Source organism: Pundamilia nyererei, unplaced genomic scaffold (genome assembly GCF_000239375.1).
Source record: "Pundamilia nyererei isolate P.nyererei 1_Seehausen unplaced genomic scaffold, PunNye1.0 scaffold00038, whole genome shotgun sequence".
Classification (NCBI taxonomy): Eukaryota; Metazoa; Chordata; class Actinopteri; order Cichliformes; family Cichlidae; genus Pundamilia; species Pundamilia nyererei.
In genome coordinates, this window is record NW_005187439.1 from 2113458 (window position 1) to 2125976 (window position 12519).

At 40.7% G+C, this 12519-nt stretch overlaps 1 protein-coding gene across 1 annotated transcript in view; it reads right to left on the reverse strand.

Moving 5' to 3' along the window:
- Positions 1–12519, reverse strand: part of bmp2k (BMP2 inducible kinase) — a 56177-nt gene that overhangs the window by 13592 nt on the left and 30066 nt on the right. Inside the window, exons 4-12 of the mRNA XM_013910200.1 lie at positions 11936–12006; positions 9676–9797; positions 7073–7154; positions 4710–4842; positions 3322–3425; positions 3157–3236; positions 2804–2952; positions 2184–2383; positions 1903–2082 (exon numbers count right to left, since the gene is read on the reverse strand). Of these exons, the coding sequence (XP_013765654.1) occupies positions 1903–2082; positions 2184–2383; positions 2804–2952; positions 3157–3236; positions 3322–3425; positions 4710–4842; positions 7073–7154; positions 9676–9797; positions 11936–12006 (1121 nt within the window). The remainder of the gene's footprint in view (positions 1–1902; positions 2083–2183; positions 2384–2803; positions 2953–3156; positions 3237–3321; positions 3426–4709; positions 4843–7072; positions 7155–9675; positions 9798–11935; positions 12007–12519) is intronic.

Here is a 12519-nt window from a genome sequence, read left to right on the forward strand (position 1 = left end):
CAGACGTGAAGGGGTCTGGAGAAGGCGTGGAGAATGCGATGCTGCACGTAACATCGTTCAGCATGAACAGTTTGGTGCTATGGTCCATGATGGTCTGGGAAGGGATATCCATAGGCAACATCACCCTAACTGCCAGAAGGTGTGAGGATGAAAGCCTTGGACCCACAGTCAAACCCTACACTGGAGCAGTGGGTCCAGGGTTCCTCCTGGTGCACGACAACGCTTGGAGGATAAAGGAATTGATAACATTGACTGTCCCTTAACGCTCGCCTGACCTAAATCCAATAGAAAACCTCTGGGTCTTCATGTTTAGGGTCATCCAATCACTCATGATCTGGGAAGAGATCCCAGAGGACATCATCCATCGCCTCATTAACAGCATGCATACAAGCGCACAGGGGACAAGTACCTTTTTAAGTTGCTGCAATGAAATTTTTGCAAAATGGACCAGTCTGCTGCATCAGTTTTTCACTGATTTTCAGTGCGTCTTTGAATTCAGGGCTCTGCAGGTTAATAATTTTAAGTTCTATAAAATGATGTAGCAGTTTTACCCAGTCCATATCAGTGCAGATATCTAGCATAATTTGTTCCCCCATTGCAGTCTCATGTGTTTCCAAAGTGTTCCTTTAATTTGTTTGAGTAGTATATAAATAAATTCTGCAAATGACGACGAAATGAAAAAATACAGTTTATGGTTCACCTTTTTCTCTAAATCCTCTAGTCATCCAACACTTTCTCCACTCTCCAAGTTTGTAAAGCAGTTTTTTTCCACACTGCTGTTGTGCATTTAGAGTACCGCACAAATGAAACTGATCCAATGTCATTAAACCATATTACAAATGTGCAACGCGTCTTCCTCACAATAAGGAGCAGGTCTAAGATCGGTGTGGAAATGCTGCTTTTTAAACACTAAGCAGGTATCTTGGGAATAAGAACAGTAATTCTGAGCACTCGCCTCTTCCCCCGAATATGAACCGCTTCATATGTCAGAACGCAACATAGATAAAACTGCTCCATTTCACCCTCTGTTCGATCCCCTCGTGGCTTCGCTCAGACCAGATTGCCTCTGAAATAAAACAGATGGTACGCGCTCGGTGGGAAACAGACTAAAAATTACGCCGCCCTTACAGTGCACATTTGGAGGACCTGTGTTTGTGTGTTTGATTCAGTAAATACTAGTTTTCAGAATATTTGGACAGATTCAGTAGGAAGTTTGAGCGTCTGCTTCCAATGCTGCTTGGCACAGACGTGAGGAGATTCGAGGGAGGAGGACTGGCTGCCAGTGTTTGGAACAGAGAGCAAATTTAGGCCATTATGACATTAAATGAAATATTCAGCTCCGTGTTATTTCACGCTGTGTCTCCATGTGTTTCGCTGTCATTTGCTCAAACTATTTACTGCAGTTTTGGATAAAGTCTTCTGCTCTGAAATGCTGTCACGTTTTTTTTTCCCAGTCGCTTGAACAAAAAGCAAATTCAATTTGATGGCTGTCGATTCGAGAGCAGACTCCACATAAGCCAAGCCGCACAAGGCCAAAAAGGGGCCACATGTTTGTTGATATGGCCAGAACAAACTGAGAATTTGAAATTGAGATCTGTCCAAGTCAAGTATTACCTTCTTGATTTTTAAATATTGAGCATTGGAGCTACATGACTACAGGTAGATAGACTGGGAGCCATTTCTGCTGTTTGGTGTCTGGGTCTTGGCTGCAGACCCAGCTCTCTTCAGCAGGAGAAAATGCATGAGCACTGGAAGTGGTCCACAGGTGCGCAAAACAAAGATGATGTTGAATTAAACCAAACGTCCTTTTTAAACATAACGAATGCAGTCACCAAAGTTTAGGGTATCTTATTGCATCACTGGGGGTTTTGGCGTCACATCTAGACCTCTGAAAGGACTCACCATGGCGGCGTACTGAGCCTGAGCAACCTGCTGCTGATACATCATCTGCTGCTGCTGCTGCTGCTGTTGGAGCATGGCCTGTTGTTGCTGCTGCTGAAGCATGGCCTGTTGCTGCTGCTGTTGTTGGAGCATGGCCTGTTGCTGCTGCTGCTGAAGCGACTGCTGCACAGCCTGTTGGTACTGAAGTCAAAATTTAAAAAAAAAAGTTTGGAAAACATTGCCTCCAAGGGATGGCTTAAAAATGACTGAGGCGTAATAACTGGGATCATGGTGTGACGTACCTGGAGGTATTGGAGTTGCTGTGCATTTGCATGTTGTTGCTGCACTGCCTGGTGGTGGTGATGCTGTTGTAGCTGCTGCAGACGCAAATCACCAGGTTGTAGCTGCTGCAGGACTCTGTGTTGTTGACTGCTGGCCTGTGGCTGAGGCTGTTGCTGAGGCTGAGACTGTATGGATGGTTGCCCAGAGCCAGGAGTGGGAGCTGAGAGGTACAGATGAACAGTGTTTGTTCTTTAGACTCCAGAAAAGGAAATAACAAGTAAATCTAAATTCAGGATATCGAGGGGTTTATATATTCAGATATCACATGGTGACGAGAGCTGAGCCGGTTGCTGATTTACCAGTCAATCAACATTCTGCCTACATCCACAGATGAGGATGCAGGGAATCAGCAAAACATTGCAGCATTATCCTCATTTGGAAGATATTTAGTTCGGGAATTTATGCATAAATAAATAATCATAAATAATTTTCAGTAATTTTAAGAAATGTGTTTTGGTTTGTTTGAAAATAATATGTGTATATAGTCTGTACTGTATTTAGTCAAAATAAAGACTGTTAACAAACTCCTTTAAGACATTGTCTTAGATATAAAAATCCATCCTACTGATGTTTAACAAACCTTTCTGGCCGTTGCTGACGGGTGCTGAAGGCACGGTCATCTTGACAGGGGTGACAGTGTTAGTGAGAGGCAGGACATTACTGTTTGCAGCCTTTGGCCGCTGTCTGGGAGCTATCGATGTTTCCGTTGGGCCCACAGAGTCTGTGATCCTGTAAAGGAGGAAGCAAAAGTGTCCCTCAGCATGTGCAGGAAGAACTGTACTATGTGCGTTTGTAACAGCTGACAGGCTGTGATCTCAAGAGGTAAAAAAAAAAACCCCAAAACAATAAAATAAAAAATGAATACATAAGATTAAAGTAATCCATCATTTCCATTTTCAGTTTATACATAATAAAACTGTCGGTGAGCAGCACCTGGCTTTCGTCAAGCTCTTCTTAGCAGCGACCTCGCTGGCTGTCAGAGGCTCAGGGAGTGACGTCGGGATGGGAGAGTTCTAGATAAACAGCAGGGAGGTTCATTTTAATAAGCCAGTGAGGAAAGGCTAAAGACATGCTGACTGTTTTATGCCTGTGACTTACGAAGAGATTTGGCACTGGACAGTCTTTTCCAGCTAATTTGAAGGCAAAATAGGACACTTGGTAAATGTCAGGTCTCTTCTCCTGGTCTGGTTCGAGCATATATCCTGAAGAAGATTAAAGATCACTTTATACACTACAAGAGCAAGATTTCTACAGTTAATTAAAAGGAAGTTTCAGTTACTTGAAACAAAAGTAAAAACTAGACAGTTGAAAAAAGAAACTATTTGAAACCACTTTCATGCATTTGTTCACTGACCTTTTGCTTGTTGGGCAATTGTGTAAACCACTACACTATTGAGCTGCTGTAATATCTTGTCCTCTTGATTGTTTTGCTTTGATGTAGTTACTTATCTAAGGTGGAAAGTTTTGTTTTTTTTTGTTTTTGCTTTGCTTTCTTTTATTCTTTGCTTTGAGCCCTGTGTACAGGAGCTGCATGCAAAAAGATCTTTTGTTAAAAGGGTTGGCGTAATAAGCAAATGCTTCAGCCAATACCTTTTGATTAGCCTTGTCTCATGCTTTCTTGCTTTGTGGTAGATCTTTGTTCTGTATTCATTGAGATATTTGAATGCTAATCAATAAAATCAAAATCAGATCAAATATCTTGTCTAAATTCCTAATTCTTGACCCTGACATTATAATAATTAAGAGAAATCTTTTCTTTTAAAACTAAATATTTTTAATCCAGAACAATGAAACAGTAACCAGCAAACCCACTCTGCAAAGTAAGTAAAGCTAAACTAAAAATATATTTATATAAAAAAATACATTTAAAAAAGTTTAACAATATCAACTCTGGTGCAGAACAACATGTATCGTCTTCCCTTGACCACTTGGTGGAGCTGTTTGTCAAGTGTTTTAAAAAAGGAAGCTCCGCCACAGGATACATTTGGGGAAGTGAAATAACTTGAGCACAAACAAAGCTGTCGTGACTGACGTCCTCGACTGGTTCAAACAGGCTTGAGTTGGGTAAATGCATTAAAAAATTTTTTCAAAAAGACTGAAAGAGATCACTCTGTGGGTGACAACAGCGGAGAAGAAACCACACTAAAAAGGTGGAAACTGTAACATGGCTTTGTATTTCTTATATTTATCTGTGAAATTACATCAAAGTAACATTTGTTACGGTCAAGCCTAAAGTCAAGCTCCATAATGCGGGAGACGATTTCCAATTTAAACAAAAATTTTTCACATCTTTGATAATCTGCAAATGTGGAAGACAAATTGCAGACAGGATATTTTGCTAGTTGACAAAATGATGTTAAATAACTACTGAATCAAAAAAGACACCACAGGAAAAAACAAAACAAACGAAAGTTATTCTGGATAGTTATTAATAACTACAAAGCTGTATTCAGCTGCTCCGTGTGACACGTTAAACTCCAACTTACTGATTAAACAGTGCAACTTGAAGGAGAATTTGGAGTTATCTGGAACGATAAAGGTTCCATCACATATGGCGACTTGACTCTCCCCAAATGGAAGTGCGAAGAAACACAGCTTGTACAACAAGCATCCAAGTGCCTGTGGAGAAAACAAACAATCTGGTCAAACACCTGTATCCAGTTACTTTGAGGATGGGCACTGCTAGAGACTCAGCCCCAGTGCCAACATCATACCCAAGTTTTGTTAGTGTGTATTCTATCGCAAAACCCAAAACACCCAGCGTGAGGAGTGTATCCATGTCTTCAAATCAAACACCACCTCATTTTCTCCCAAAATAAAGCTGCTAATATTAATAATAATAATAATAACAATATCTCATTAAACATCAGATGCCATGGAAGTTTTTGATGCAGACACATTTTGTTTATAACTGAAGAAATACTAGGTTTGTTCAACTAAGCCTGAACAGCCCAAAGGATTTAAAGCAAAACTCTGTAAGTACCCAAAATACCCATCAGAACCTGGGTGCTTTCCTCCTTGCCCTGAGACAATGACGATACAAACAACAGTGATAAACTTTAAATGCATGTTTCCTGAATTACTGAACCACTGAAATTATCTTTAAGATGTTTTCAGTAATTTGGTGGCATGTGATAAAATTGACTGATAGGCTTAAATAGAAAACAAATCAAGATTACCATTAAAAGATACAACAAGTCTTTGTAAGAAGTCTAAGATGATGTGTGCAGGAGAATTATCAATGGTGCTCATTGGTATTCATCACATTAACATAAAAGAAAAATGGGATTCTACAATCACTGAATAGATCAAGAAACCATGCCCTGGCCCTCGAAATGATGCTTCCTTTCTCTTCCTACAGAGGTGCACAGGTCCTTATTAGAAAAAAATATTTTTATTCATGTCACACGCTAAAAAACTGTGTTTACAAAATCAGGCCCAGAGTCTGCTCTGCAGGCAGTATGGCTGTCCAAACAAACCGGCATGCAAAAGTGCTCTGAACTAAAACATATATTCAGCTTAAGCTACATTTGGCTCCAGTATCCAGCATATCTGCTGACCATGCAGTTTGGGATGAAAGAGACTTTGGAATTAGCCGCCCCATTAGGGAACGGTTTCCCTTTAAGCGCTCCATCTGATGATAGTCTGCACCACTCTCCTTAACAAGCTAATCCAGGCTGATGCTCTTAATCTAAGTGAGCCAGCGTGACCACCAAACAACCCCACAAAGTAGGAATAAACGCTTAAGAAATGTGTGTGAGGCACAGCTCACAGTCAGGCACATGGCTCAAAAACAGGAAGTGACAGCACATGGGGTAGTTGACAGGAAGCTGGGGGTTTTTTGGACTCCTACAGTAGGCATTTTCCTTCGACCAGAGACTGAATAGCTCTAACAGACTGAAGCCACTTTCATCAGGCTGTGCTGAGCCGTGCTGTCTTACTACTGACTGACTATGTATTCATAGAGGAAGCATTAAAGAAGTATTTTATAGACATGCAAAGTAAAAGGATCAACCTTAATCTCATCATCTGGAGCAGCTTGATAATGGCAAAAATCATCATCACTTTATTACTGATGTACGATATTGATGCATAAATCTGACATTTGGATCAGATATCAGTCCGAGCCCGACTCAATAACCCTGATCAGGTATCTGTGACAATGGGCTCATCTACAGGCCCATCTGTTCGATTCAGTTTAATGACACTTTGCATTTATGCGTTGGCAACAACTAGCAAGAGATCTAACGTAGCATGGAGTAGGCAAATGGCATGGGGTCAAGAGTGTGGGGCCTTTAATTCTTTGCGAAAGTTTCTGATTTGACTAGATTTGACACCACAGCTTCTTCCAATCTACTAATAATTTTAGGTCTTTTTTAAATGTTTCAAACAAAATAAGATGCTTACTAAACATTCTAAGAAATAAAACACTAGTTGTCCCATTATCAGCCACATCCTTGGCTGTTTTACGTCATTAACGTACACAATTCCTTAATAATGGCTCCTGTCCAAACACTTGTTTCTGCTTCTCTGCCTCTTTCTTTCAAAACAGCAGAGGCCCATTTCACACAAGCCTATCAAGGCCCTTAACTGAGTCTAATAATCACATATGGACCCAAAATGAAAAAGGACAGGGAGCAGAGAGGGAAGAACAACTAGCTTTGTTGTGACTGATGTTGCTCAATGTTTTATGAAGGAAAAACGCTGCTGGAGAGCTGGTGGACGCAAATAGCTGGGAGAGAAAGAGAGAGGAGGAACCTGTCGGGGCAGAGTACTGCCAGGCCAAACCAGCCCTGCAGCCTGCGTAACACACACAGACAGCATACATACAAACAGGGAAGGACCTTACCCATATATCAGCCTTAGTGGTGATGGCTTTTCCTGCATACAAGTTAATCATCTCCGGCGAGCGGTAAGAAAGGGTTGTGTACCTGTACAACACAACAACAGGAAGTAATAGATGAAAGTATGTCCTGTTCAAAAATCCAGCACTGCTAGGAACTTTCTCCCCGTCATTCACTGCTGATTTACATTTCTACTCTAACACATTTTCAGTATTTGTAGTTTTGTTTTTAAATGAAGTGTATTTCAGTCACTCAACTGATGTTTAAAATGAGTGATTACAACAGAATACAGTTAAGAGCTTGGCAACTAGGCTCTGTATTACACATAGAAAATTGGGGAGTGATTACTAAACATCCCCTGGAGCCTACAGGTGGATGCTGGGGTGGAGGAGGTGCTGGAACATATCCAGGGACGACTCCTGTGTGAAATCTGCAGCTTGAATAGGTGTGTTTGGTACAGTTTGAGCTGGCTTTGCCTGATGTTTTTGCTGGCTGTTGAAGTCACAAAATTAAAATACCTAATATATTTCAGGTCATCATTAATCTGAAATAACTGAAAAGACTCTTTGTATGTTTTCTGATTTTGCTACTAGGCAACAGGCAAGTATACATCTATTCGTTTTTGACGTCCTCAAACGCGCCACTATGTGTAGTAGCTAGAATCAAACTATTTTATTCAGCTGTTTTAACACTGACCAGGTAGGACAGGAGAGGATTTTTAGGTTTCATAACAACATGTTTGGCTCTAACAGTGAACCAAAACAAAAGATGTAGCTAAGCAGCTAAACAACAGGCTCAATAAGGGGCCTGATAAAGTCAAGGGGAACTTCACATTCAAATGACCTTTTCTCTTCCGATTCATCGCTACAAACAACTTCTAGTGCAAAGCAAAAGCACATCACTGCAAAAGAAGGGTGTGCTTGATTTCACTCACACACACACACTTTCATATCTCAGTGAGGACATCTAATTGACATGCTTTCCCTAGCCACTTGCTGCAACCATCAAAAATGAATGTCTAACCTTAACCATAGCCTAACTGTAACCCTGACGCTAAAACCACATTTTGAGCCTCAAAAATGCCTACAAACTCGTGGGGACCAGGATTTGTCCCCATACGTGACTGTTGGTCCCCACAAGTATAGTAGCACTCCAATTTTCTGTACTCAAAGATATCCAAACATAGTACACACAAACCAGTTTTTTGTTTTTCTAGTCACTGGCCAAAGTTATAATTCAAATTCAGATTCAAACTTTTATGTGTATCGTTTTGCACTTTCACATAAATACAAGCTTTCAATGCTTTCATGACTTTGTCTGCTTCTGTTTATTGATGCACAGAAAAAAAAAAGCGACTGCAGGTCAGAGAGTTCCTCATTTACTGCAATAGAAGAACAAACATTTCATTTAGTTTCCTCTTCAGAATCTGTCTGATAACATTCAAAACAGCTGGTTGCATTTTGAGCAAGTCCGGCTTTGAAATGTTAGATGGAAAACCAGCTGAGTCAGCGTAGATCTAAAGCCCATTTCTGTATGACTGGGCAGATTTACACATCGTCCTATTACTGATAACAACCACACATACTGCACTTTATTGCAGCTATAAACGGGTGAAATTGAACAGGCCAACGCTGAACAGGCTTCTGTGATTTGACACTATACAAACAGAATCACATCTAAGACTGCAGATCCCTGCCATACAAATGTGCATGGGGCAGGAAGTGCCTACATAATCACATCCCATTACTGGGCATAATCTCTGATATCTGTTGGTTCTGGGCCATTACGCAGCCACCTACCACAGACGGCAGCACCTCTCTCTGCACTGGAAATTATTTAAAAAAAAAAAACTAAGAAAGATAACAAGGCAAAAACTGCCAAGAAACTGCCACACAGTGCACACTGACCTTGTTTATGTGCCTCACATTTCCTCTGAATTCAAGATTTGATTATCAGCAACGATCTTTAAAGGCTCGTAAACACGCATGCCCACACGCACACAGTCTACATCCAACAATGTTTTCACTTTGTGACTTATATTAGTTTGTTTTTTTCCTCCATATTTTTTTTTTTTAACCAAAACAACAAATATAAGGCCATGATTCTCTTTTATGGTTATTCGTTTTGTTTTTATCATCATCATCATCTATGATAGATAATGACATTTAAGCATTTTTACATTTTACTCTTGTTATACTTAATGCTGCCCATCTTAGCCCGGGACATTTTCTCACAGAATAGATTCCTTAATCTCATCAGTTTTACTACAAGAAAAATTATTATTAACAATAAAAAGTAATTAATTTGAATCCACCAGCCACAAAAACAAACTGTCATGAACATATTAACAAGTATTATATTCCACTCAGTCTACCTCAGTGTGAAGCAGTCCCTGATTATTCATCAGACCAATCGTATTGTTTCATATCGACTCAGAAAAAGAAAATATTTGATTTTTTAAAATGGCAAAAGAAAAGAAAAAGTCCTAATATAGAGACTTTATGGGGTTGCTGGTGGCATTTAACAGCTCTTCCCTTACAGGACACATTTTTAAAAACATTGACAAACATCAAACAACTGGCTATGTTCAGGCCCTAAAAACCCTTACTTCTTAATCTCGTCCTCCACAGCAGCCACGCCGTCCTTCTGTGGCAGTAAAACTCTGTGAGTGGCGCTGCCAAAGTCGCACAGCACATAATTTCCTTGGTCATTCAGCAGGATATTCTCAACCTGGCAAAAAAGAAACACAGCAGGGTTTGGAATGTTTTCAGGAGAAAAATGACATAATGGAAATAAAAACCATTGGAAAAATTAATGAAAACCCTACACAGCACAGCACAGATGCACCTAGCGAGGGGGTGAAAACAACAGCGGAAGAAGACAATAATTCTAATGTGTTAGTGTGCACAGGTAAGTAGAAGTCTAATGTTTTCAGAGCCTCTCAGCTGCAGTCTTAGTACAACGTTTAATGTTTTAATTTCATAATTTGTCACTCCTCACTTTGACGGTTTATACCTCACTTATGGATGCTTTAGATTTCAACTGCTGGCTTTTGCTGAACATAGCTTTCAGGTCTGGTCCAAATGTTGGTAAATCATAACTAATGAGGGGCTGTTTTTTGAAGTCATCAAATCTTATCTGCAATTACACAGTCCAACCATTCGTTAATACGCTATACCCAAGTCATACTTTTCCACATTGGGGAGAGCACACCGTTCCCCAGGTGTAAACACAAAGCCACTGCCTTAGTGACACACTAAACACAACAACACCTCACTGGCCATTGTTTGCATGTGGTCTGGAACAATGCATCCTAAAAGACATCAGAAATGTCGAGATGGTCAAGGTCAAGAGGAAAATGAAGAAGACAAAGAAGGCCAAGAGGACAACCAAGACAATTCGCTTCTGACGCAGTTTGTGCAGCTGTTGTCCAAAATGTTTTAACCATGAAAGAAGCTGGAATGAGGTTAACACCAATAATTTCACATTTTTAATGTGTTTAGAGAGTCATCATGTGACCTAAAAAAAAAACCCCCATAAGCCTCAGGTCTTAAAGGTATGAGTTTTAGAGTCAAAAACAAAGACTGACAGTTCATATCTGTTTTTCTTATACAGACTTTCATTCCTCTTCCCTTCAGTACATATCTCCACCTCTCCAGGATCACTTGGACGCGCAGATCGCAACGCTGTGTGTAAACAGTCTATAGAGAAACCAATCTGCCACTGCAAACAGCGAGAGGCTCAGAGCTGATCCCTGATGCAATCAGACCCCCAACCTTGAACCCAACAGTCACTCCTGATGCACACCTCACCACTGTCTCGCTGTCTCATACTTATCTCCTGCACCACTCGCACACATCACCACTCCCGACTTCCTAAATGCACCACAGCTCCTGTTTTGGGACCCTCATGTCCTTCCTCTAGATCCAAGTGTAACTCCCTCTGGGATTCTCAATCAGCACCATCGAAGCAAATATCACATTATGACTGCTCAGTATGAAGTCATAAAGGTGCTTCCCTGACCCTCACCTCTCTCCTTAACCTAGCTTCAACAACTCTCTCCTGTAACTTCATCAGCCTTTTTTTCTTTTCTTAAATCTGTAGGTTTTAAAAGCTCTGCACATCACCCTTGTTCTTGAAACTTTCTACCAGCACACTTCTTGTCCATTCCTCAAGCATCTTCTCACAGTCCTGGACTGTGAGATGCACTGCAGTAAACTTAAGCACAGTGGGTCCCAAATTTCTTATACCTCCTGAGTACAATAGCTTTTTTTTTTTTCTTTCTCTCGTGGACAATAAAATATTTGAACAGTTTAATACTATGGTTAGTTTTTAATAAACAATTGGATGTAATTTTGAAAAGATCTCATTAGTGTGTGTTTAATGAAAAACCTTAAAAACACAGACACTGCTTCCTGGCACTCTGAATTTATTTGGAAAGTCAGACTGGTATGAAGTATTCCACTAAAATCACATCAGCTGTGATAGACAGATGAGCAAACAACCAAACGGTGGCTCGTCGACTCCTATTACATTATACAGAGATTCCATCCTCACAAAACCTGATCTAACACTGTGATGTTTCAGCTGAACTGAGCAAGCCAGCTTTGTGTGGGTTTAATGCCTCATTTTTCAGTTAATATTTCTACCTTCTGAGGCAGAAAGAAATGAAAAGCAACCAGGAATAAGATTTTAAAATTAAACATCTGAAAGGAGGAAACCAGTGATGTGTTCGTGGGAGATGTGGCAGAAAAGATGAGACCAAAAAGACTTTAAACTGTCCAAGGAAAACCTGAGCTAATGAAAGAAACAGTGAGTGCCTCAATCTGTTGACAGCTCAGGGTTAAGGGCCTTTTTTGCACTCTCACTTCCCCTGGCACTGCGTGACTGGGCCTCCGCAATCTTTTGTGTCCCTGCAACGTTATGTAAGCCGTGTAGGCTGAACAGATAGACAGCGAACAGAAGACCAGCCTGTGGAGCTGAAGGGACTGCACTGTTTAGAGGCTTGTCCAACTGGACTGAGTACAGCAGTGCACTGATGGGGCCACTGAGGAGAATTCAACTAGGGTGGGAAATTACCACCAGTCTCCAGGCATCAGCAAATGAGGGCAAATCTGGCTTTTAGCCACCCTTTGAATTAGAAATCTAAAAATTAAAGTGGGTTAAAGTTGGCCAGGAAGATTTAACTTTGGAGCTCTGGAACAATACGGTAAAGGTCATAGATGAGCAACAAACGGGGTTATCGGACGAGAGGAAGGAGCGGAAGTAAGTGAACGAGCTGGCGACACGTAAGAGGAAGCAGAGGAGTGAGAATGAGGGGTGAAGTAAAACTAAAGCATTCCTCCTGCTGACCACGCAAATTTAGTTCACTTATAAATAACATCTGATATTTAATTAAATAGAAACCTGCTTAAACTGCAAACCAGAGTTACTCATTCTGTATGCGTCTGCT